The following is a 27817-nucleotide window of genomic DNA, read 5'->3' on the forward strand; positions in this document are numbered from 1 at the left end:
TGTAACTTTCCAACCCTCCATAAAGTATCACATCCTCTTTTAAGGATGTGTGGAAACTGTGCACCCAGAGAGCTAACTTGATTCTGCAGATAGGAATTGGATGGGGTTGGGGAGTGGGTCAAATGCTAATTCTAGCTTGGAATTCTAATTCTATTACTGGTTACATCTTAACAAATTTCCAACGTCCCTGGAACATTTCCTCCTGTGTTTATGTGGAACCTAAATCAGGGGCAGGATCTGCAATGCTATCGTTTACCAAAGTAGTTTCAAGTGCCTGCCGTCAAGTTCTCTAAAATAGCACTATAGTTCAGGGGGAGTTAAAGTAAGGAGGAAGGTACATTTAACTTAACTTTTCTGAGAATGTCTTTATAATTGTTTATTAGTTCTCTTTATTAGTCATTTACAATAATTATTTCATTAAACTTTATCATAGTATGCATGCTCTAGAAAAGATGCAGCGTTTATAGGGTTTGATAGTATCTACAGCTTCTATAGGGCAGTGAAGTCATCTTGATAATCTATGTAAGCTAGGAGAGGTAACTTCACTTTCCTGGTTGCAAGGTTCCCTATATGTAAGATGGTGACCTTATGTTTACATTCTCGGGGCTTATTATATGCCAAATGTGCTAATGCATGGAAAATGCTTATCTCCATCTATGATGCAGGAAGCCTTCACTAAGCATTGGCTGCCACCACTATCTTAGAAAATAATCCTCTTTTTATAGAAGCAGTAGAAATCTGATGACGTGTAGAAAGGATCAACATAATTCCTTGGGGCATAGAGGCAGGCTTTTGTGTTTCAGTTTTTTTAAAAAAAATATGAAGTGAGACAAGCACAGGAATTTACATAGCATTTCATATCTACTCAATGCTTGCCTTAAATCTCAACATTCTGCCTTGGTGAAAGATAATATGTGAAGATATTAATTACAGATAAACTAAATAAGGACAAAATTAATGACAGCGACTTTGTCCTGACCTGAAATTTCAGCATGACCTATGAGCACTGGAAGGATAATTAGAAGACCCTCTTACTCAATCAGTTCTGAGATTCAAGATTCATTTTTCCTGGAATTCAGATAACTCATTGCATCTCTTAAGAGTCTGAATTGCTTTGGCCATGCTCATTTAATAGCCCAGTGGTCTCAGGTGACACTTTAGACTGCCTTAGGAATACAGATACATTGGCATGGAAGCCTCAACTCTGAATTACTCACACTCCCCATGCCTAAGAGGCTTACGGAATTCTTCCTCTAGCAGAGTGGATGCTCAGTTTACTTATTAATTGGGTTGCATGAAATCCAAGACCCCAATGGATAATGAAATTCAAGGCAATGCTGGTGAGTGAACCTCAAAATCTATTTCTGGCCCTCTTCATATGGAATCCCAGTGCACAATGCAGGCCCTGTTCTTGGAGTATAGTGGAGAAGGTGCTGACAACAATCTTCCTTGGAGAGAAAGAGTCCTCAATTTGTTAAGTGCAGACAAATAATATCCATATTTGGATTTGAAAACTGAAAACAGAGGAAGTGGTGATGGAAAAGTAAAATCAAACTAGCCTAGGTTTCTATTTTTGATCATAGCACCCGTGTTCAATGGGAACACTAGCCATGTTCCATGGTGGAAAGTTATCTGACATTCAGAACTTTGATGTGCTCTAATATCTACATGGAGAACCTATATCTCTTTTTACTTCTGAATTACAATTACTCCCATCTGACATTTTGGCTTGTACCTGAGCAATAACCTCCCGGATAAAGTTTCAGCATATCCAGATGTTCAATATAATACCCAACATGCAATATCCCCACAGCATGTTCCAAGGTGTTCTCATCTATGGTGCTTAGCCACCAGCATTCAAAATTTAATTCACTGGTGATTTTTCTGCTACATAAGATGGTCTTAGAGGGCACTGGCAACATCTAGAGACAGCTTGGCTAAAGAACAATTTGGAAAACTCTACTGGCCTCTTATAGATAAAGGCAAAGGCTAGAGACCAAGACAAAGTATAAAAGTGAAGAACAAATGCTTGTCTGTGTTGGTCTCCTAGCAATCTGTTTTCTCCATGTAGTCACTTTTGTGCATAAACAGTACACCATTTGTTTGACATGGATCCCTAGTAAGCATTTCCTCTTCAGGTGGAACAGATACACTCCAACCAGTATATGAGGTCAGTACTAGCGTGGTTCTCATTTCAGTGGCAAGGACACTGAGACACAGGAAGGTTGTGTAGGGTGCTCCAAGTCACACAGAACACAAGAAGAGTCAGTTCTATCCTCGTGACCACTCTTTAATTCTACTAACTGGTTACTTTGAGTCCCTGGTTAGAAAAGATACAGGTCTATAGATATGAAGGATCTAGGAAGCTGGGTTCAAAATCCAGCCATGGTGTGGTTCTCTGTTGTTGCCTGTAATCTCACAAAGCTCCATGATCCTCATCAATATGCTATTAAAATGCATACTACCATTGCAAAAATGTACAACCCAATCTCACGCCTTGATTCTGATGGCTTTCTACCATGGATGATCTTATCACATTTGCTTTTGCAGAAGGTAGTAAGAATAGGTGCAACACATCTCACTAGACTCCTGAGCCAGTGTGGGATACTTTTAAGGCACATTAAAATCTGCTAAAATTACTCTTAGTGTTAATGATAAATTACTTTGAGTTCTGATTGCCAGTACTCCCAGTATTTCATTTTCCTATTAAAAAAATAAAAAGTAGTCTTTGGGAGATGGGACAATCCAATTTTCCAGTTAGTAGCTATTGTATCCTCTCTAGTTACCTTAGCTGTCTTGAGCAAATCACCCTTATGTTAGTGCCAGCCATCTTGAACTGCCCTTGGATGTATTTAGAAAACTATATGACAAGGCCCAGCCTTCAGCCATGGTTGAAAAAGTTCATACCATATGCTATGATTCACTGAGGTGTTGACACGGTGAAGCTGTGACTGAGCTAAAACTGATGACTGTGTTTGCTCCAAGAATGGACTCTCAGGTTTAATCAAGCTGCCCAAGTATCCTGAGTGAGGAAGCCTCTGGAGGCTGACTCCCCTATTTTTGCCACATTTGGTACAATTAAAGGCTTCTTTTGCCCAGCCTTTTAACATCTTTAGTTGTAGGATAATCTGGCAACACAAAGGAGGATACAGAAAAGGCAGCAGTGGGGGCACAGGCAGCAGGAAGATGTGGCCAGGGCAGCCAAACCAGAGAAAACAGCAAGGCAGTGAGGACACATAACTGATGAAGACACAGATGCATTTGAGAGAAGCCAGAACAAAAAGAACAGCTGAAAGAGATGATGGAGAGACAGACAGAGAGAGAGAGAGAGAGAGAGAGAGAGAGAGAGAGAGAGAGAGAGAGAGAGAGAGAGAGAAAGAGAAATGGGTTGGGTTGGGTGCTGGGAACTGAAGATGTTTAAATCTGTAAGGAGGCAGACAAAGAAATTTGTTGTTGGTACAGATCTCCAGGAGAATTCCAGAGAGCTGTTGAGTCTTTAGGATCAAAGGTTTCAAATAGATACCTCTCAGGCTGAGATACATAACACTGGTTGTACTCAATGGCTGAAGAATCCCCATAGCTAACCCTTTCTGGAAGCTTCAACATCAGCTCTATGAAAGGGTGACTTCATAGGATTACACAGGAGTGGTGACACTTCTAGGACCTAATGGTCCCAATACCAGAGGCCTCATGAGTCATAAATATTAGAGGGTTCCACCTGCAGTTACTCAGACCTGGTAACTGTTCACAACTCACTGATATCAAACAGAAAATACTCAGGGAAGCAAGGTACCGCAAACTAGCCTAAAACTTCTCCATCATTGGTCACAGTTTCTATCTGAGTGGAAGAAAAGGATCTTGTCCAGATTATCATAACAATAGAACTCTGAATTATATCTTCTTCCATATAACCTCAAGACCTAAAATATGCCCATGAGTGTGAAATCAACATGCTATACACCTATGAGATGTAACCAAGTTAAGTCATACTGGAATGGGTAGACTTTTGACCCAACGAATAGTGTTTTTATAATAAAAAGAAAAGAGAGATTTGACAGATACACTAAGGAAGGAAAAGGCCATGAGAAGGTAGAGACATGGATTGGACTGCTGGAGAACTAAGGACTGCCAGTGGTCACCAGAAGCTAGGAAGCCGCAAGACAGATCAAACTCCAAAGTGCTTGGAGCGAGCATGGTCCAGGCAAAATCCTGAAATCAGAATTGCAGCACCTTAAACCATGATAAATTTCAGTTGTTTTAAATCATCTAGTCATTCAGTGGTAATTTTTTTATGGCTATCTGGGGACATTAATGTAGCTATCATTGACACCTGAATGGCTAGTTAAGTATAGCCTTCAGATTTCTGGGATAAGCAGAGCTGTGCCAAGTTCTTCTGAATTAAGGATTGAGGAGAGTGTGGGGAGAGATGTTACATGATGTGTATATAGAGAAGAACGTCCTTTTTCACATTTTCACAGACATAAAAATGGAATTTCCATACTTTTTGAAGAACCTAGAACAATACATTAGCTGTCAGGTAGTTTCCTCCCATTGGAAATGGTAAATCATTTGCTTGGGTTATAAGTGTGAATGGATACTCATTGCTTGAAGGAATAGGTCACAATTTCATAGTTAGTATCCATATATGGTATCTATTTAGAGCTTTTCTTTAATCAAAGAGTCATCAAGGCCATGTCATACACACCTCTACTTTGGTGGAGGGGACAGTATCTGGTATGTACCTTCGTTTTTCTCAAAGCCAGACTTGGTAAGAAATATTATGAAACGTCAGGCCCAGAGCCAGTACTGTAAATAAAACCTGTGTATTGATTGCCCTCTGACATCTGTGTCCCAACCTTATCATAATCCAGAGAGAAACGATGTGGATTAAATAGCTACAATCTCCCAATTATTTCCCAGGGAAAATAGAGGCATACATAGTACCACATGACGGGGATCACTCAGGATATAACACTGTGGCCAAAATCTCACTTCAGCATGTCTATTATTCTGCAGTTTGGGCCATTGTTGTAGGTCTGGACAGCAGGGGAAAATACTAATTGTATGGGGTCATACTCCAACCTCTTGTTTTGTATTGAGTAGCGATTTTCTCATCAGTAAAATTAGGGGATTGGGTTAAGTGCTATCAAAATTCCTCTTCCCCCTTTACAATCATTGATTCTAGGGTCTGGAAGGACTCGATTGCCAACAGCACACATGACTGTGAGATTAATTTCATGTGGTGATGTCAGAGAGACAGACAGAGTATGAATGACAGCACTGGGTTGGCTGCATGTTTTTTCCTCCGGGTTCTGGCTCTGTGCCTTTTCTGGTCTCCATAGCCTCCTCTTCTGGCAGGAAAGCAGCCCTATGAGCCAAGACAGGACAAAGGAAAACAAACAAGCAAAAGGACACCTGCAGGGACCATCTAAGCAACTGCAGGGATTGGCTCTGTGCTTGAGACCAGGACCTGTACACCTAGCCCAGCTAGGTGCTAGCCAAGCACATCTTTGCAGATTTTTACATACAGAAACTGGGCAAAGTCCTTAACTCTTTGAATCTCAGTTAGTACGCATCAAATGAGGATTAAAAATAGTATTTAGATCATAAAGGTTGCTGTGAGGTTTGATATACATAGAGCCATACCTGGCAAAAAGATACTCTTCTTAAGTTACTTCCATTGTTTTAAATTCTTTGATACAAAGGATAATCTTCTACTAAATAAGAGAGTCATAATCCCAAGGCAAGAGAAAAGGAAGGTGCTTGGAATGATGTTTTTTTGTTCTTCAGAGACAAATCCAGATTCTAAAGGGTGCTTGTTATTCAGAGTGAATTGTTTGAAAATACAAATAAACAGTTGGGTTCAAGCAAGCAGTTGTCAACACAGTTACCTGTTTTCAGAATTTAAACCTCATAGTTTCCATCACAAAAACACCCTAATTTTCAGCAGGAGTCTTGATGCCTATATTCTGAATACTTATAACTAATGGTTAAAGTAATGGTCACAACATAAAATACCTGCCTCTCCCAACACACTTTAGGATAAATGAGGCTTAGTATAGTTTAATGTGGGTGATCCTTGGTGCAATATTATTACCAAGATTTTGAAATTAATGGATCGACATTATGACCTGACAGATAACAACTGTTTTTGTCTGCTTGCCGCTAACATTCATCATTCATGTGGGGAGGGAGTATACTATTATATTAAGGAACTTATTTCCTCTATTCTTTCAGTTCATCCAAGTGAACTCTAATGGCATTTGTCAATCACAATATTGTAATCCACTGTGGTAGAAAAATACCACAGGGATTGGCCAGTTGTAGTCTCTATTTTCTAGGCCAAAGAAATTGTCCAAAACATGAATATATAAACAAACTGGGCCAACATGTGGGCCCTAGGTTTTTGAAACTGCTGGCTCATGAGTACTAAGCTTACAGAGGAAAGAAAACATTTTATAGTGGCTCTGCTAGCAAACACAAATGAATCAATACGTGGAAAGTCAGCTATGAGAGTAAGCTCATCATGAAATGGAAAGAGATAGAAAATGAAGGAGAAAAATCCAGAAAGTCCTTATCCTTGATCCCAGAAACCTCTGACCTTCAAATAATGAGTATGTCAGCTATTAACATTTATTTTAAAAGTTAATGTAAAGTAGTGTAAATTCACTTTATGATACTTATATAATATAGTCTTTGTCCATTCATTATTCAGCTACCCACTATCTATCTGTATCCATCATTTGAATGCATATATCCCTCATCCATCTATCTACCTATTGGTTCATTAACTTCTCATCTTCCATGTACCCACTCATCCATTTACCTATCCACTGTCTACCCACTTTCACTGTATATGCACACAAAGTTGACCAAGTTGTCAGGTTATTTTAAAATGCCTCAGAGGTATCTAGTCTACTAGAGAATGCAGACAAGAAAAAAATATATTGGGTAATCATCAGTAGGCAATGATGACTCAAAGGACACTGAAACAGGATTGTACTGGCTGGTTGTGTGTGTCAATTTGACACAGCTGGAGTTATCACAGAGAAAGGAGTTTCAGTTGGAGAAATGCCTCCATAAGATCCAACTGTAAGGCATTTTCTCAATTTCAATTAGTGATCAAAGGGAGGGGGCCCCTTGTGTGTGGTACCATCCCTGGGCTGGTATTCTTGGGTTCTATAAGAGAGCAGGCTGCACAAGCCAGAGGAAGCAAGCCAATAAGAAACATCCCTCTACGGCCTCTGCATCAGCTCTTGCTTCCTGACCTGCTTGAGTTCCAGTCTTGACTTCCTTTAGTGACGAACAGCAGCATGGAAGTGTCAGCTCAATAAACCCTTTCCTCCCCAACTTGCTTCTTGGTCATGATGTTTGTGCATGAATATAAACCCTGACTAAGACAAGGATCAAAGGGAAAAACACTGATGGGGCAAGAGTGAAGAGTCAGAGAATGTCACTTTCAGCTGAGTACATCAGGCAGAATTCCAAGTGGAACAGAGGCATATGAAGTCATACAAGAAGAGTTCTCTATCTCTGCCAATGGAGACTGCTCTAAGGCCAGATCATGTCTCCACTGAGTTAACTGAGCTCACTTGGTACTCATGAACACTGAGAGCACTGACTGTTTGCACTTAGGGAAATTCCTTCTTAAAGAGGATAAGAAGGATGAAAACTTTACCTTGACTATTTTTTGGGTTTGCTGATAGTATAAGGTGTGTGAGCATTTTAGATCAACTCCTTGAAAGTAACATGGGGTAAGATAGATTATTTATTCACTCAGCAAGTATTTGTGGCATTCCTTCTATATTTCAGGCATAGGTTTAACCTCAACAGATACATACATACATACATACATACATACATACATACATATACATGTACACACACACACACATCATCATCATCATCATCATCATCACAATGTAGATATTCAAACCAGGTAAGAAGAGATAGGGGAGCCAACTTCTTCCATTTTTATAAGAGTTAAGCAGCATATCCTGTCAAGTGTTCATCTCTCTGTGAGCCTATCATGGAAGTTGTCTCTTTTTTCTGTAGGTTAATTTCACGAGCATACGTGCAAAGAAAGAAGTGTAACATTATCTGAGCCAGTCCTCCAGTCAGCCATAAGTATTTAGCTGGGCTTATGTTCCACAAGCAAGTCTACATAATCCAAAGAGTCAAGAAAGGCCTAACTAGACAGTCACATTGTAAGCAAGAAAGAACTTGAGATCCCACCAATAAGCTGACTAAATGATCCCTTTCTTACCCTCAAGGATATATCTAGATCTGAAATGAAACGGGAAACATAACTATTTCCTCATGTTGTCAAACAAACAAGCAAATGTGTGAGCTATTTGTTCTAAAAAGAAGTAATAAGATAAAGTTCAGACTTTACTCTATTTGGAGATAATAATGAAGTGAGTCGGGACTGTCAGTTGATTGTCAGCCTATTGAAGAAGCTAGTCATAAGGTAGCAGTGAGCAGGAGCAAGTTTTCTTTCACTTAAAGCATCTGTTTACTGTTGACCATTTTGTCGTCACCCATCCCCTGCCTTCCTGTATGAAGGAATTGAGGCTACACTTCCTTAAGGTCAGCTCCGTCTCTTTCTCCAGGCTGTGTGATTATACATACACCCATCACCTCCTAAGCCCTACCTGTCTACGGTTCAGAGCCTGGATGAAGAGGATTGATGGGTATCTGTTACCAACTTTGATCTCTTTTCAGGGTGAGCCAACAGGCACCCAACTCTAACCCTAACAAATCAGGTAATAGATTTCTCTCTGTACCTTGGCAGAGTGGAGTGCTCTCACAAAGACACAAGTAAGCTGGTTGCTGCCTTGCAGGGAGCTTCTTTTCCATTCCCAAAGAAACACCCCCAGGAAAGCCTCAAATGTACCTCTTAGGTCATCAATTGAACCAGAATCAGAAATCCAAGGCATATTTGGAGTAATATTTAGTCAGTTACCAGTAACTATTGTCCAATTAATTCATGTATGTGTATTATATATATATATATATATATATATATATATATATATATATATATATATATATGGAAAATGCTACATGGAAAGTTCCAGGAAATATTCCATAAATTTAAATCAATACTTCTCTGAGCTGTGTATTGACATCTCTTGTCACCTCATACTATTTTGTCAACATGAATCATCTTGTTTTATAAACTAAAACAGGGTCCAGACCTTGGGCACCTTTGCCAGCAGGTTAGGAAATTGAGAAAAGTAGTCATTCACAACCCTGACCCTCTTCTTGCCTCTTCAGCAGCCTGCAGAATTTATGATTTCCTGGAAAACCTCAGGGATATGGGGATCATAAATTGCAGTTCTATTTGCTTTCAGAAATGCCATCTGGGGGCTGAACGAACAAATGGAAGAAAGTACAATGGTAAACATTATTTTAACATTCGGATCTGACTTTGATGTTTGGTTTTGTTAGTTCCTGTGGGAATTCAGAGGGGACAGATGAACCTTTCTGAGTCTTGGCCTCCTAGGACTTATCTCACATGGTGACTGTGCAGATCAACTCTGATAACATTTTCGGTGCTTAGCTCTGAGGAGATAGATGTTCATTATGTAGCTACTGCTATTATTCACATAAAGTTGTTCTTGACTAAATTCACATGAAAATGGCAGAGGAATTGGTGGTCAGCAAAGGAAGCACCAAAGACTAACTTGTGACCAAGATAGCTACCTAGCAGCTTTCCACCATGCAGGACTGGACCCTCCCCCCCCACAACAATGGTGAAATGGGGAAGGTATTAATCATCAGAAATGTACCTGGCTGCTGCTTCCAGTTGTTCTTTCCTATAAAAAGTGGGAGAGAAAGAAAGAAAAAAGACCCATAAATGGCATGAAATGCTTACATCTTGCCCCAAAGTCTGTCTTAAATCTTTACTTGGAAGGTAGAATAGGGTAAATAAAAAATAAAAAAAGAAAGAAAGAAACATTCTGGAACAGGATGGTAAGTATGGAAGGAAACCGAAGGGTGAGCCCAACTTTCCATGTGCACCCATGTCCCTGCCACCACCATCTGCTCCTGTGCTCCCAAGTTTGTCTTAGCTGCTTATTCATCAAGAGAATGATGGTCTACTCAACACCAGGATCTATCACTCAATTCATAAGGTTTGTTTTGCAGCAGAGTCAGATCAGGAAATCCAGACCATCAAGTACAGTTGTATACTCCCACCCCACTCTACCATCATGGTCTACAGTGCTCCCTGGACAATAAATTATTTCATAATTATTTCATGTCTCTTCTCTCATCAGCTATTATTGTAAGTGCTGGGTTGTTGTTGTTTTTTTTTTTTTTTTGAAAGATCAATTAAACCTTAGAACAACTCTAACAGTAACTACTATTGTCATACTATTTTTATTTTCTGTTGAGAAAGTTGAGACAAATAAGTTAAATAAATTGTCTAAGGTTTCAGATGTGAAGCAGTAGAGTTGGGATCCCAACCCAGGTAGGGTGACTTTAGAGAATCCCTTGTAGTGATGACTCACAGCACGTGCTGGCCACTTCTTCACCACTTTGCTCAGCTCTGCCCAGAATCTTCTGCCCCCTTTCTTATATATAACAGTCTTGCCCACCCATCAAGTCCACCGAGCTAAGCCTCAATCCAAACAAGGTGTTCTAGCTTTGGGGTCTCCAACAGTGGTTTCCTAAGGCTGTAATTTCAGAACTCAGTGTCTTTCTTTCCTATTTCATCTCCACTGTGTTTCATAGATCCCTCCAGTGAGGCTTAGTCATTATTGATCGAATAAATTGCTATGAATCAGATATCAAGACAGGTATAGGTATCTCATACTCCTTTTCACACTCACAACATCAATTCCTTCAGAAATGGGCATTGTTTATACAAATATGCCTTGACCGGACCTGTGGGGCGCAGGTGACGATGTATCTGAGTACCACATACTTCTTTCTAAAATAATATTTTCTTCCCAGACACAAAAGAGAAAGAACAAGAGCATTGGCAGAAGACCTGGGCTCTGTTTTTCTCTTCCAGCATGTACTTGCCAGATCACATCAGGTGTTAGTCTCAGTGTCCTGACTCGTCACTTATAAAGATGGTCATAACAGATGAAGAAAGAGAGGTCCAGGAGAAATCACAAATGAAGACGAGATTTCTTTCTGACATAATGAAATTACCCTGGAGTTGGTGTGTTTAATGTTGCCCGACTTTGTAAATACACTCAGATCACTAAACCATCAGATTCTCTTATAGAGAGTTAAGTGTATCTCAATAAAATTGCATTTAAAATGTAAGTAAAAGAAAAAAATCATTTAGGAAGCAGGTGAGGAGACATTGGCATATCTGCGTTTTCTCTGTTATTAGCATATGGTATTGGTTGGCATTCAGGGACATTCCTTTCCCAAAGGAATGCCTCATTTCAGAGCAGTTGCTAAGTGAGTTTCTCTAGTGACTTTGTACTTTTGTCCTTGAAAGAAAACAAGAAAGAAATGTTCCCTCTTAGTTTAAAAGCTGTTCCCATATCACAGCAGCTGTCTGCAACACAATGTAGCCCTCAAGTGTCTGACAGACAGGACAATCCTGTATTTATAATAAATCAACCAAAAAGAATAGGCCCATTGCCAAGGCCTTGGGATGCACAGTAAATGAAAATCTTCTAGATTCTACATTCAGTCTGGGTACACATGTTCTTGGTTTTGAGTCCAAGGTCATTCTGTTTTCTTAGGGGGAAAAATACTCTCCCATTCTAGGCAGGCTCTGATTTATGCGGCCCCAGAATCTAATAAGTAATAGCAGTAGTAGAATTTTAGAAATAAAATCAGCAACACTCAAGCAAGTAAGTCTAAGTTAGAAGATATGGTGAATAACTCAAACTTGTTGCTTTATTTAATTATTCATCTATCGTTTCTTGCCTCTTCTACAAGTTAAGTTCCCTTGACTTCTTCCACAAGTCAGACCCTCTGTCTCTTTTCTCTTCTTGCTAGAGTTTTACCTCAGCTCATGTCGACAGACCTTGCTGAGAAGTGAGAGCCCAGTGAATATGAGGCAGGAAAGGCTTTTCTGGGACTGAGCTTGCAATTCTCAAAGGTCATGGTCAGGACCTACAATTTCATCTTAGTTATGGTCATCAATTGTAAAGTTTTACAGCAGTCAGTTGGTAGAACTAGTGCCATTCTATTTCCTTCAGTCTTTTAAGACTGATTGATGAGTGGATGCAAGAGAGTGTGTGTGTGTGTGTGTGTGTGTGTGTGTACGTGTATGTGGAGGCCAGAGAACAACTTGTAGGAGTCGGTTCTTTCCTTCTGCGTGGGTATTAAACCCATGCCATCAGGCTTAGAAGCAAGTACCTTTAGCCACTGAGCCATCTTGTTGGCCCGGTTTCCTTAAATCCCTAGCCCTGTCATGGTGAGAGGAGAAGGACACATGGAGCCAGCATGCATTAGCCAGTCACAGATCCCACACTGAGTGCGTGGGAGATTGGGTAGGTGTTGAGAGAGCTACTTACCTACTGTTGGGTTGCATTGTGGCTCACTGAAATGACAGGTACTTGCTTGTGTAACATACCTCAGTAAACACTGCTTCAAAAGCAGACAGCACACCAGCAATGAGCTAACTGTGCCTCTACCTTTTCTCCTTAGTCAAGGGTTCTAGAAATTCAACATCTGCCTATATGAAAAATTCTAGTTTCAAGACCGCAGCATCAAAATACTGAAAATGAAGAGCCTGGTTTGGAGTCCAGGCAGTAAGAAGAGGAAGCGCATCTGGAAACTATCAAAATGTCTGGGTAATTGTGAGTCCTGGTCACTGATAGGTAAGCAGAGCCTGGTATCATTTGCTCATTCTGGTATTCAGTGTTCTCTAGGAACCATTATGGTAGAAAGGAATAATGGCTCCTTGTCAAGATGATTATACCACCACTCCCTTCCATCATGTCTGAAGATGTATGTTGGGTCTGTATGTTCAAAACAATGCCTCATTTCTAATATACATCTGAATTTATGAACACTGACTTATCTCAGAGAACCTGTTATGACTAAATGAAACATGAACTTTGATATTTGAAATGCAGTGGACATCGGTGCATGTTGAATTCCTCAATTCTTTCCTCACACTGGTCCTAGGAAGAGGTTATTCATCATCATGACCTTCCATTCAATTTTCCAACCCTGAGAACATGAAACACTGTTAATGGGGTTCCAGATGACTCCCTGGTTATCCTTGCCCTTCTTTCCTTTGTGAAATTGTCTGTGAGTGTAGGGTAGACCAGGTGAGGGAATAATCAGACCCATTGGTAGACTACCTGACTGTGCTGGCTTCAAATTCCTCTGTCCTCTAATTGTGTTTACACAGACATTTTCTAGTGCCATGATGTGTACCTCTAGTGTCCCATTGGAATCATCTAGAGGTCTTTAAAGATTTGTGATGCCTTGTTTACTTCTGAGGAGTCAGTCTTAATTAGGCTGGGTATGTTTTAATATCAAGGTTTTTTTTGTTTTTTGTGGTTTTGTTTTTTGTTTTGTTTTGTTTTTTGTTTTTTGGTTTTTTTTGTTTTTTGGTTTTTTTTAAGAAATCCAGTGAGGTTAACATGTGGCTCATACTGGGAACCATTTCCCATTGCCCTGGAGAATATTCTCTAGTAAACTGTGAGACCATAATACAAAGACTAGACCATGGTCATGAATGTCAGACATGCTCTGAACACTCAGATAAGTGACTACTTGCCTGAAGAATGGGAAAGAGACAACTGATTCATAAAATCTCCAGGTTGCCACCAGATCCATCCTGTTGGGGTTGGTAGCATAATATCTCCAGGCAGCCTGAGGAGGAGAAAAGAGGAAATGGAATGTCATGGCTATCACATGAAATGTTCACACAGCATTCTGTGACATTCAAACAACTCTTAAGCACTTGACTTCTAAAAAATTCAATTTGTTTATATAGTGAGAATTCAGAAAAGCAGAGATTCTTGGTTTCTGATAGGTTCTTTGAAGAAAAAAGGTTCTTGACCATTTTAGAGCTACAACTGGTGTTGTGGTGAGCTGGGATACGGAGAGATGAATTGGGACAGAGAGAAGATGGTAGTAAATCTCTGAAAGGAACAGTGACAATTCCTTACAGAAAACTCCTTGGGACTGACCAGTCAATAATATAGGAAAATAAATAGACTTTGGTGTTACTTTTGAGTATATGTGAGCCTGGAAGGTGGCTCTCACAGACTAAACTTCTGGAATATTCTAATGGCTCAAGCTCTGAAGTTTTAAAAGAGCAAGCAGACTTTGAATATTGAAACTGGCTTACAACCATATCATGTAGGATGCTATCTTGTTGTGCCAGGCCCACAGACCCACAGAAGCACCTATTGTAGCTAGATAAAAGCTCAGGGTATTGTGTCTCAATACCCTCAGCACTCAGGAAGGCACAGCTGGGACACATGGCTCTTGCTCCCAACAGCTCATGCAATCCCAAGATATAAACTCGCCCTGATGCTTAATACGGAACAGTTACACCTGTCTCATCTCTGTTATTACTTTTGCCCCAGCCTATGGTTGATGGAGTAATGGTGATGGACAGTATCAGGTATCCAACATTTCCTTTTCAATGTTTGTTGAGGGTCAGGACAAACTGGTTCAGTAGCCAATATTTTGTACATGTTTGTGCTCCCCCCTTTACTAATGGGCTCTTTACTGTTGACAGACAGGAGAGGATCACTAACTCCTTGTACCTCACTAAGAATCTGGATTGTCAGCTATCTCTATTTTTTGTGGATCATTTGTCAATCCTAGGGTGGGAAGAAGAACAAGAAGGAGGCTAAGAGAAGTCACAGGCCTAAGCCGAATTAGTCACTCCAAAATTACCAAAAATCAAATGGTTTTACTCTTGAGTGCCGAGTCCATTTCTTGAGTAGCTTAGAATTTGGGTCTTAGAAAATGGTAAGGCTTTCACTATTAACACACATTGACTGTGTAGGTAACCATGGTGATGTTTCTAGCCACCTAGAAGGAAGTAAATGCAAGCTGATCCACTCCTGCTGAGGGATATGTTTTTGTTCCTTCTCTTTCTCTGTCTCTGTCTCTGTCTCTGTCTCTCTCTCTCTCTCTCTCTCTCTCTCTCTCTCTCTCTCTCTCTCACACACACACACACACACACACATCCCTGGGCACATCCTAGTTCATGCCCAGGTACACAGACCTGGATGAGTTCAGCAGCTGGCTTCCTTCTCTTCTCAAAGTGCTTCTGACGGTGCTGCTCCTGAACCTTCAGTGCCAGTCCTGAGCCAAGGATGCCCTGCAAAGAGAATTGAAGCCCGAATTAGCTGCCCTTGGCTCTCTCCCCACCCCAGCCTTACATGTAGTGTAGCAGAGAATGTAGGTCTCAAGGACACGCTGAAGCCTGTATTGTCATCTGAATGTGAAATGTCACAATGTTCATGTGTTTAAACCCTTGGTCCTCCGCTGCTGGTCCTTTAGGAAGGGTATGGATCTCTGAAGAGGTGGAAACTTACTGGAGCAATTGGGTAACTGGAAGTGGGTGTAGATGCTTTGTAGCTTGGTCCTATGGCTTGTATACTGTGCTTCCTGACTGTTGATGTGATGTGACCAGTTATTTCCTGTGCCTGCCACCATGCCTTCTTTGTTATTATGTACTCTAAAGCAAAATTAAATCTTCCCTGCATATTGCTTCTTGCTAGACATTTTAGTCACAGCAATGAGACAAGGGATTCTGAAATACAATAATAGATGAGAGAAGGAAGAAACCCCTGCTTTCTTCTGGAGAGAGTAGGGAGTCTGGTTAAGTGAAACAAGCCTGAAGCCAAAGACACCTGGCTTGCAATCTGATAGCCACCATCCAGGTGTGACACCTGGGCACTCTCTTATCTATGTTCTTTTATGGGACCACTGCCTCATAGTGGTTCATAGTACCTATCTGACAGTGATCTCAGTTAACAAAAGGGAAAACCTAGGTGACAAGCAGGAAATATTCAATAAGGGATATGACACGGAATAGATGCCCTGCATGTGATAATCAAATTCTAAAATATTTTAGCTGCTTGGACAGTGTCCTGGGACGTGTACAATAGGTAGAATTTCTAAGAGTCGGATCTGCTTTATTTTCCAGGCCAGACACTCGTGTGGACTAAGCAGACAGACACATACATTTAATAGGATAGAAAATTAGAGATGGTACAATACCCTGCCCATCCTTTGTCAGTTTCACAAGTGACAAATCGGGATCAAGAAGATCATAGCAAAAGCCAAAGTTGGGAAAATACATATAAGTTGGATAGTAATGAAGAAACAAATTCTACAGGTTAGAAAAGAAAATGGAGGGGCAGCAGAGGGATTGTGGGTTAAAAAATGTTCTCTTCAAGATGCATAAGGAGGAGCCAGGCTTTAACACGGGCTTGGCTTGGGGTTCCTGACTTCATGTCCCAGGCATGCTTATAACCTTTAATTGCACCTCAGTTTTTAACTCATACTCTTTGCATGAAGAGCAAATGAGATGATGCAGGTAAAACATTTGGCATGATTTGGACACACAGTGAGTCCAATATGAGCTTTCCATTTTCACTTTCATTATATTGCTGTTGGGGGAAGTTATTCTTTCACATGTCAAGTACAACTCTTGAGAGAAATGAAAACATTCAAAAATTTAAGGCACCAAGTGTTAGGCCAAGAAATAAAAAAGAAAAGAAAAGAAAAAGCATATTCAGATGTAAAGTATCTGCGCCATGTTAGGTTTGAAGCATCAACAGATGAGGACAGAGATCAAGCTCCCAATGATATCAGTCCTTGAGGGCAGGCAGAGGTGGAAACCTGAGAACCCACTTGGAGTCAGAATGCCCACGGGAAGGGGCCACTCTCTTAGACTGAAGATGGCAGTACTGTTTAGCAAATAAGAAGGCATTTGAAGATATCACTCCTGGTGCAAGGAAGCAGCACAAGCCATGAGGGCGGGGTGAGGCACTGCCACACTGAGGTAACAGCTGCTGAAATGTTAGAATGTTAGAACTCAGGATACAAAGGGGTGAAATGTAAGACTCGGAATTTGAGCTGGGTCTTGGCATTCATTAAAGGGAACTTCCTGTCACCATCGAAATAACTTACTGCTGGAAGGGCAAAAAAGGAGACGCCGATTAAAGAAAAGGTGGCAGCAATCAGACGTCCTTCCCAGGTTTTAGGTGTCTTGTCCCCATAGCCAATGGTGGCCAGTGTGATCTGAAAAAGAGAAGCGTTCAAACAGGGTTTTGCCAGGTAAGGAACATCAGCGTCAGTCAACAGAGCTCTGCTCTGTCAGCCTCTGTCTGCTCAGAGGCTGCTCTCATTTATATATAACAAGAGCCTCGTACCATAGCTTATTTTTAGGTTAGAGGTGTCCAACTAATTGTGAAAATGTGCAAACATGCGAGAGTATGAGCATGTGTGAGCGCGCGCGCGCGCGCGCGCGTGTGTGTGTGTGTGTGTGTGTGTGTGTGTGTACAGTTGCTTCTCTATAGCTATAGCTTTTACATCTTGGGATCTAACCAACTATGCTTCATATATTTCAATAAAACCAAATGTTAACATAACAATAAGATAATACAAATGAGAACTACAGCATACCAGCTCTTTACATAGTATTTTATATGACATTAGGCACTAAAAGTAACGGAGGTTTGATTTAAATACATAGGAGGATGTCTTTGGCTCATATGCAAATTCTACAATGTTTTCTAGAAGGGATGAGCACCTATATATTTTGATATCTTCAGAGAAATAGAAGAAATTGAAAGCAGCTTCCTGTTTACACCAAGGAATGGCCATATTTGTGAATGTATGGATTTATGTACAGCCATGTTATAAGTTGTGTTTGTTAGAGTATTTGTGCATGTCATTATCTGTGCACAACTGACTGACTGTGTGTTGGTCCTGAGTAGACTATTCCAGTGTGTGACTGTGTGTTTATCAGGACATAGTTCACAACATCATGGCCTCTGGAGCACATGTGCTTGCCTTCAAATCTTAAGTGCCTTAAAGTGTTTATTAAACTAATTTACCTTCTATGGTTCTTGTCTCAGTTTTCCTCACTTAAAAAAAAAAGGCTAACGTGTTTGGGATTAAAGGACACTAGCTACTTAACACAGTGATGAGGAGCAAATAAAGACTTCAGTAAGTGCCAAGATTAATACTTCAATGGGTGTCTGCATTTCTATATGTGTCTTCAGGTCTGTGCGTCGTGCATATATCTGATACTCCTATCTTTCTTTCTTTCTTTCTTTCTTTCTTTCTTTCTTTCTTTCTTTCTTTCTTTCTTTCTTTCTTTCTTTCTTTCTTTCTTCTTTCTTTCTTCTCCTCCTCCTCCTCCCCTCCCCCCCCGCCTCCTCCTCCTCCTCTTCTTCTTTTGCCTGAACATGGCTTGACTGATTGGTGCCTACAACTGACAAGGTCTCAGATAACCATGCAAAAAGACAGCTCTGGGTTCTGGTTTCTTACAAGCTCCATAAAAACTGGTTTCTGGGTACATTTCTCATTATAGAAGTTTCTTATTTTCTCTCTGTAGATCCGAAAGTGGAAGAGGTCCAGCCCCCATTGGATGCCGAGTGAGGCTGACTGGAGTGTACACACACATGGCTCTTCACCCCTCTCTGCATCTAGTGGTCAAATCTCCATACAGTCTCTCTAGGGTTGTATTTCAAGGAAGGTGACTCACCAGGCCCCACCACAGAGCATCTGCATAGGTCTCAAACTCCTCTTTCATCTCCTCTCCTTGGGCATCCATCTCTGGCACATCCTTTTCCACCAGGTAGACAAGAAATGAAGAAAGGATGAGTGTCAGGAAGCCGATGTACCAGGCAGTGATGAGTTCCTAGAAGAGTGAAGGACAGAGGGAGTCAGTCGTAAGCTCTTGGAGGAAGCTTGATCAAGGCAGTCTGGAGTTGGGAGCCATGTTTGCTTGCCATCTTTACCTTTTCTGAGTCTCACCTCTTATCAATGGAAAATGGAGGGCAAGAATGCAGACATTTCCACCATTAACTACTGGAATGGTGTAAGCTCTAGGAGAAGAAAAACACTCTATTCTAGGTGACCTGATGTCACAACTCAGGTGGTTTTCATGAGAAGGTGACTGGTCAGGACAAAATGTTCAGAGACAAGCACAGAATTTGGGAGACTTCATGTATCACAGAACTGCATGGAACAGGGCAAAAAATCAGCTCCATGGGCAGATTAGCAGCAAAGGGCAGTTAGTGTGGCCCAGGAGACAAAGCCATCAACACGGACCTATCACTTCCACCATTTCACTGTTTGATTCAAAGGAGAAATAATCTCTTTTACCCATGAGATAAGAATTCTGATTTCTTTAAAGATCCCAGTTATGTTATGTGAATATAGTTTTGTTTTAATCCCAGAAGTGGGATACGAGACTGCCTCAGATCATCCACAACTGCTGACTATGATTATTTCATGCTCTAGGAGGACTATGATTTTTTTTCCGGCCTGCAAATAGTTTGCCTTTGTAATTCCAGGGCTACTTGAGAGGGTCTAAATGTAATATCCCTGAGAGGACCTGTGGTAGCTGCTGGTCTCTGCTTATGCAGATTCCTGCTGATGCTTTTGATATTGCTGGATTATTGGTTGGAGATATTCTAATGATGAAGATTGGACTTGCCCTCAGAAACTCCTGCCCCTAAGCAGCAGGAAGTAGTCTAAAGGATGCCCTTTCCTTTCTAACCATCTTTCTCTCCTACCTAGTGTTGAGGGGTTAGAAGGGATTAGGGTGGAATAAGGGTTGGAAGGGTATTAGACAATAGAACCCAATAAAGTGGCTCAAAAATATGCCTACAGTGTATAAACATACTGATTTTAATAATAATAATAATAATAATAATAATAATAATAATAATAAAACAATAGAGTCCTAATGGTGTCCTGGATACCCCTGGTGGAATTCAGACAAGCCTTTTTATGTTAAAGCGATCTTGCATATTAGAATATATGAAAACACAAAAGACAAATGAGACCTATGATTTCATAGATAGTGCCACACAATAAGAAGTAAACAAGGATAAGTGATGGATCAAAAGGAAATGCTAGAGTTAGAAAAACCAAGAGGTAGCAAAGGTTCGGGCTGTTGGAGATGATCCCTTGGGGTCTTTGCTGCTTTAAGTCCTCTGTTGTTTTCCTGTCCAGCTTTAGCATGGTAGAGTGGGTGAGGCTAAGTCAAGATTATAGGTTAAGGTGATCTGGATGTAAAGCTGTCTTCTTACTGAGGCATCTCAGGGAGCTGTTGTTGGCGAAGCCGTCCTTCCTTCCCATGGCAGTCCACCGCCAGCTTTTGGGTCAGGAGAGGTTCACTGACAGTTCTTACTGCCTTGGCTCACAAAATCCTTGCCTCCCACACAACCCTTTCCTGCAGGACCAGATGAGGAGACTCCAACCATCTGATTTCACCTCTTACCTTCATTATGATTATTTCTCTGGGTCATTTTACCCCCATTAGAGAAAGTGCTGTGGTCTGAATGAGAACTACCCTTCCTAGGCTCAGATCTGGAATATTTCTTTCCAGGCTGGTGTGGTACTAACTTGGGAAGCCGTGTCAACTTTAGGGGGTTAGGGCTTAGCTGGTAGAAGTGGGTCACTAGGGGCGGGACTTTGAAAGGCTTCTTTGGTTCCGGATTCTTCTCTTAGGCTCTACTTCCTGGTCTGCGATGATGTGAACAGCCTCCAACACATAGCCATGCTGCCTCAGTCTCAGTGGCTCTGCCCAACCTGTCCCACAACAGTATACTGAAGCTCTGAAACTGTAAGTTAAAATACATCTTGCCTTCCTCGCTGTTTTATCAGGTGTTGTGTAAGATCAGAGTCAAAATAAGAGAGCCCAGTGGCGTTTCCTTAAGAGCTTCACTGTTTTGTGTTCAGTCTGCTTCTTCCACACTGCTAGGCTTCTCTTCTCAGAGTCTTTCTTTCCCCACAGCGTCATACGTACACTGCACTCATGAGCATTCACACATACAAAGGTGAACAGTACCAATACTGGAGTGAGAGGTTCTCCTCTGAGGGTCTGCCCTGAAAGAGATCTGAGAGGGGAAAGGAAGTTGCCCACTCCTTCCCCAGGGGTTTTCTGAAGTCCCCTACAAAGCTACTTGCTGGTGTAGACTGCTGCTGGGAACCTCTGGCTCCCTGGGCTCCTGCAAGCCAGAAGATTGCTCGGTTGTTCTTTTAGATTGTGTGCAGCATGCAGATACTCCAGCTGTGCTAGATTATTAGGTGATGGTATAATGGTTGGCAGCAGAAGTTAAAGTGGGCTTTGTAGCCATTTAAAACACTGTTCAAGGGAATCCTGACTTTGTATAACTTTCACTAGGAGCTCTGTCGTAGAGTTTATTCCCTCACATGCCAAGTATTCCAGAGGTTAGCCCTGGGATCAAGGGACTGAGACTGCTATACAACCAGTGTTGGGAAGCGATGGCATCAAATCTTTTGCTGTTTTAAGAATCTGTTCTGCAGGATCTGTAGGGCATCTTTTTTTTTTCTGTAGAAAGGAACAAGCAGGAGAGAAGCCCGTGTTAACACTCGGCTATTCCACGACACTTACTTTGCTGTGGGCACAGATAGCCGAGCCCAGGAGCTTCCAGGTGCCACCCCTCCTATCCATTCGAAGCATGCGCAGGATCTGCAGGAAGCGGAGGCTTCGCAGGGAGGTGGCCAGGACATTGCCCTGGTTTCCCACGGCAACCACTGGCACAGAGGCAATTAGCACGAAGATGTCTGGGAGAGAGGACAGACCGTGGCAGAGAACAGAGAGAAGGTCATGCAAAAGAAAAGTCCCCGTTATGAGCACTGACTAGGAGCAGATGAACATGTGCCAAGCAGAGGCTGTTCTAAGCAGTTGTGTTGAGCATGATGTCAACTGCCAGTGATAGTGGATTATGCTGTGAATGATGAGGAAATGACCCTCTCAGCATTACCACTGACTTCCTAGGAGTTAGAGGAAGACCCTGTTAGACTCTACCTCTGGTTCTAGAGCACAGAGGGACAATTTCTCAAAGTGTCTCATGTGACTCTTGGCATTTGATATCAGATGAGTTGTGGAAAAGAGGGCACTGGGGGATTTCTCAGGCTACAGATGCTCAGGCTCTGTTTTAATGTGATTTCTCTGAGCAAGCAGAGTATGAGATGGGATCTTGGATGTTATTCATTAGTACAGGGGCATTAGGCTCTTCCAGAACTGTGCTGTTAAGGGGCTGTGGTGGTTTAAATGAGAATGGATCCCATGGGCTCAAATGTTTGGCTGCTTGGTCTCGGAAGGTGAAACTGTTTGGGAAGGGTTAGGAGGTGTGTCACTAGAGGAGGTGGGCTTTTCAAAGCTCAAAGCCATACCAGGTTCAGCTGTTCTCTGCTGCCTGCAGATCAGATTGTAAGCTGCAATTTCTTTCTCTTTTCTCCCTCTCTCCCTCTCCCTCTCTTCCTCTCCCTCCCTCTCTCCCTCCTTCCTTCCCTCCTTCCCATTGCCTCTCTCAGCTATAATCTCTTCGGTGCTCTTCAGTGGCATGCCCAGCACCCTGCCCACTACTGTAATGGTTATAGACTAACTTTCTGAAACTATAAGCAAGTCCCTAATTAAATGCTTTTTATTACGAAGATGTGTTGGTCACGGTGTTTCATCCCAGCAATAGAACCATAATAAAGACTGGTAGGATCTGCTCATTAATTATGAAACTGGAAGAACTTCAGCGTCTATCTCTAAAACAGGTAAAATGTGCTCTGGCAGAAATGCACTATCAATCACCAATGGGGTGTCACATGGTCTGGAAGACACAGGCGATTTGAGCTATTTTGGTGACCAAGTATGCTACTATTCTGGGCACTGGGGACATATACACTCTCTGGTGCTCTGTGGTTTCTTTACAACCCAAATGCAAACAGTGATCCCAATCATCCACCACTAAGAATCACTACCTGCCTAACATGTCAAGGAACAATTTGAGGAGATGGATTTTCAACACTGGATATTTTGGCACTCTCTGCACCCATAAAACTTCTTAGAGAAATACTTTAGGCGAGGGCTGAGGCCACCACTGGTCCCAACTGTCAGGGCTTACCCAACATGCACAGGGGCTTCCTGGCAAACTTTAGCCGTCCACGCCAGCCTTTGTATCGACAGCAACATCCTGCAGCCCAGATCCTCAAAGCAAACTCAGCTCCAAAGATGAAAATAGCAAACGTTTCCTGTGTGAAATAGCATATGGCATGAGGTTATCTAGTACCCAGTGTCAGGACTACTGAGCTCAGAGGAAATGGGTATCTGTTGCTGCTGCACTAGTGGTGAGGATGCTGGGGCCAGGGGAAGAAGGGTGGGCCACTGTGACAGCTCCTGTCTTCATCTTGCCATGTTAAATCTCTATGCAAAATGAATCCAGGTCTGAGCTTTTCTGAAGATTCCATTCCAACCAATCATTTTTCAGCCCCTTGAATGTATTAAAATACCCAATAAGTGAGATCAAACACAATCTGCTAACCCCACCCAGAATGCTTAGACACCGCTATCCTACCTGGCCAGTGTTGCTAACCTTAGCTTTTGGGCCAGCCATTACCTCATGTGTTTTGTAGTATCATCCTCAGTTTATGTTTTGAGAAGTCAAAGAAGGGTCAGGGTTTAGAATGGAGTATGCCTTTAAGTGAACACTCCGAGGGCCAGGAAGTTGTAATTTTTTTTTAATCATTTAAATACTGATGGTTTTAGCTTGGAGTACATGCTCCTTATTTCTGTCCAGAACAGTGGATCATCATCAGGAAGGCTGTGCCTATGGCTAGCCTGGCAAGACAAAGTGGGCATTGCTTTTTCTTGGACCTTGACTTGGCTAGAGACATTAGGAAGCTGAAATCCAGGCAAATGGTTTCCAGCTGAACGTCACCTATGGCTTCCATCCTGGAGTACAGTGCCAATGGACCATAGCTTACCAGCAGCAAAAGCCAGTCTCCAGACACAGTCTCATACTCCTTGAAGGTGGTGAGCACGGCCAGAATCAAGCATCCCAGGACAATTAGGAACCTAGAAGGAAGAAAGAAGGAAGAAAGGCGCTTTAGTCCTGGCAGGTGCAGTAGGCATTAAAAGAAAGCAGGTCAGTGAGACACTGGACAGTAGTGTAGTGTCACATCCTTTATAGGTTATTTCATTCGTCCTGCACAGCAACCCTGAAGGTGGGAAAAAATGATAAACAGGACTGAGAGAGCTTATGCATGGATCATGCTGTTGTTCAATCAGTTAGACATTTTTTTTTTCTGTCCTGGAACACATTTTCTGACCAATACATCCAATGATCCTCCAAGCTAAATTCACACTTCCAGCCTCATTTAGGAATTTAACCACAATCGCCAACCTCTTCAATCTGTTAGGTAGGCTTTTTACTTGAAATGAATAGCTCTAACTTCTGAGTGACACCTCCCTACTCCAAGACCTGAATCCTCTTCTCAGGTGAGGGTAATGATGGTGTTGATGATGTCCACAGCAACACCACTCCTCACTACAGCTATCACCTGTCACTTCACACATGCCAGTTCATTATCCTTAGAATGAATCTCAAGGTCAATATGGCCATTCCTCTGCTGCAGTATTTTAAAGACCAGTATTGTGTAAAATGTTAAATGCTTGGTTCTACAACATAAAGCACCAACCTCAGCTCTGTGAGATTTGCCTTCAGTTGGCATGGAGCATGGAAGTGGATGGCATGGCTGAGCTCGTGTACAAAGGAAAACCTGGTGTCCCAGAGCTGAATTCCTGTAGCAGAAGTAGGAGCCTTTTAGACTCTTCTCAATATCTTATCTGGTATGCATGTAAACATGGGGATGGCTCCACAAGATGTACATGGTTATTCCCTGTGAATCATGCCCTTGTATGATTGCTTCAGTCAAGCACAAGTAGACATCAAGATTCCTTCCCTCTTTGCTTTCTTCATTATATGGCAAAAGTCACTAGATAGTCATGCCTGTGACTGTGCCACACTTCATGGAGTTACATCTATACAGACTAGAGCTAGAGAATCTCTTGCTGGCCTTAAAAGGACTTCAGCATAGGTCTTCAATAAGACCCCTGATGCTCAGAAACCGAGAGCTACAGAAAAAAATGGTATCATTAGAGTCCACAAGGACAGTGGCAATTTGTTATACAGAGTGGTAGAAAATTCAGTGTGGATGGGAATCAGCCAAGTACATCTAACTTTCAGAGTTGGATGACCATGTGGTCTATGTTGCCTTGTCTGTCATACTCCACTACACCACATATATATAACACACACACACATATATAAAACAGATGCTGAACCAGGTCTTGTTTATATCCAGTGACTAACCCAGGGCTCAGAGCTCTACATAACCAAGAGTTGCTTAAGGAAGGCATCCAAGTGACTTCTATAATTCCATATTGCTGGAATTAAAGACACAGAACACACAAATGCACACACACACATGCACAGGAATAGGTACATGCAGATACACACATACACTGCATACAAACATGAGTATATATATGAACATACACACATGCATAGGCACGTAAGTCCACACACATACAGGTTATATGATTGGTAGAACATCAATGTCAGTTTCTGGTTTCAATCCATGGCAACACAGACATATGACACATACATATGTGCCACATATGAAACATACATGCATATGACAATACACATAAACAACACACATGGCACATAAACACACATAAGCATTTGCTTAGCATGTGTCAAGTTCTGCTTTAATTCCTGGTACCACATGTGAACACACACACACACACACACAGACAGACATATATGATAGAGATACATAATGTGCATTCATGTGTATACACATATGTGTATACATATAACAGCTTCTCTTAGTGTGCTGTTTGCTTTTTGTGGTTTTAGTCATTTGTTGTTAGTCTACTCTGAGAATATTAAATGCAAACTCCAGAAACAAGCCATTGATGGGTATTAAATTATTTTATTATGATTTATTTCTGTCCGTGTTCTACTCTGTATTAATTATTGCTATTGATCTCACACTGGGCTTAGTTTGTAAATTAAGCTTTATTACAGGCATGCAACATATGTAGAAACATGGTGATGTTCAAAATACAGTATGAATAGTTTGGTTCTCTCTACCATTTGAACATTCACAGAGTACCCTAGCACACATCAGAAATGGACAACGGAGATATCTGTATCGCTATCTGTAGCCAGCTCAGCGAGGGGTATGGTCAGAAATTGCGTCATGGCTGGCAAAAGAGGAGGGCTGAGGAGATGGATGATAAGAGTGTCCTGAAGGAGAATCCTCATGGTGGTCTCAGCAGGACTGGAGATGGTGATGGGAAGAGCAAAAGGAGCACACTGAGGGTCTTGTTGCTAGGATATAGCAAACACAGATGTCAGACAGGTGTGGGATGGCTTTGGGCCCAAGAGGATGGGAAGCTTTGAGAGAACGTGCTGAATTCGAAGGCCAAGTGAAACTCTACATTGTGCCAATCAAAATCCAAGATTAAACTTTACAGAAAGGTTGATATCCTATAAGGATATCAGCTATGAGGATATCAACTGTGGGAACCGAGGTGGAGACATCACCTTTATCCCACCATTCAGTTTCAATCTAGTTCTGACCAGCCTGCAGCATGCATAACCCAGACTCAACCAGCAGGGGGCAGGCAACAACCACACAAGGAGCTATGCACCAGTGTTCTTGGGGTCTACTTTTCTGAGACTGGAGAAAGACCAATAATTTATGAAACTCAAATCATCTAGGAAGGCCTTCTAACCCTGAGAAGGGAAGACATTTTTCAGCTTCTTGCAAAGTTCAAACTGTTCTTAAAATAGCTCGAGTTCAGCAGTCAGCCTCTGTCAGCTTTAGCCAGATGTGTCTGGGCCACAGAAGCACCTGCCCTACACTTTCCTTTGTCTGGTGCTCCACTAACCTTTCTTTTTCTCCTCACCTTGTCCCTTTGCCATTCTGGGCTCCCTGTCTACAACCCTCACTGCTTCCTCCCCTATCCTCTCACCACCTCTCTTCCTGGTGTCTCTTCCTCTACTCCATCTGCACCTTCCTAGGCGCTAAGCTCACATCCTTTCCCTCCCCTTGTGGTTTTTAGGCCCAGAACAAGAGATTTGGGAAAAGATCCCCGAGGAGATCCAGCAGGGCCCTTCTATCCACAGTTCCAGGTTGTGTCTGAGAGCAATGCTCGTCGGTGTCCATACTGTCCTCAAGGCTTTCCCCCAGACACAGTCGCCTCCATGTTTCTCCCTCAGAACTCTTTTCTTACCTTCTACCCTCTTTCAGCCAAGCAGGAGCTAACGAACTCCGGGGAGAAACACACAAGGGCGCTCTAAACTGCACACCATTCTGAACTAGATGGCTCAGGTGATCAGTCCAAGCAAGGCTCAGTGCATCCTGTCCAGGTCTGCTCAGTACCAGACCTCCACCAGGCATCACACAGAAAGACACAGGCAGCTTTTCAGGGCAGGAGGGGAAGGAGGACCTACCATGACACTGAGATAAGGAGGTGGAAAATGCTCACATAGACGTTGCCATTTCCATGTGGTCTTTATTTTTTTTCCCTGAGAACATCAGTGGGGGCGTGGAAGAGTCACTACTTCATATACATATATAGGTAAGGCCAGAGCGTCCAAGACCAGGTGACAGCATCACCAAGGGAACAAGAGACTCCACTTTGCTGAGAGCCAGTAAGAGACCTTGATGGAGAGTCTGCAGGGAATGTTCATGTAGATGAAAGCACCAGGCCACCCCAGCTAACTGGGAGGAGAGTTCTCTTTCTGATCCTCTGGACTTCCCACATTTGGGAAGGCTTCGACCAGGGGCCCTGCTGGTC

At 42.0% G+C, this 27817-nt stretch overlaps 1 protein-coding gene across 1 annotated transcript in view; it reads right to left on the reverse strand.

The window, feature by feature from the left end:
- Kcnq3 (potassium voltage-gated channel subfamily Q member 3) overlaps window positions 1-27817 on the reverse strand; it is a 300262-nt gene that overhangs the window by 10807 nt on the left and 261638 nt on the right. Inside the window, exons 2-9 of the mRNA XM_052160796.1 lie at window positions 23926-24016; window positions 23067-23193; window positions 21560-21732; window positions 18677-18832; window positions 17095-17205; window positions 15179-15274; window positions 13712-13806; window positions 9795-9821 (exon numbers count right to left, since the gene is read on the reverse strand). Coding sequence (XP_052016756.1) covers window positions 9795-9821; window positions 13712-13806; window positions 15179-15274; window positions 17095-17205; window positions 18677-18832; window positions 21560-21732; window positions 23067-23193; window positions 23926-24016 — 876 coding nt within the window. The remainder of the gene's footprint in view (window positions 1-9794; window positions 9822-13711; window positions 13807-15178; window positions 15275-17094; window positions 17206-18676; window positions 18833-21559; window positions 21733-23066; window positions 23194-23925; window positions 24017-27817) is intronic.

This window comes from Apodemus sylvaticus, chromosome 17 (genome assembly GCF_947179515.1).
Source record: "Apodemus sylvaticus chromosome 17, mApoSyl1.1, whole genome shotgun sequence".
NCBI classification, from domain to species: domain Eukaryota; kingdom Metazoa; phylum Chordata; class Mammalia; order Rodentia; family Muridae; genus Apodemus; species Apodemus sylvaticus.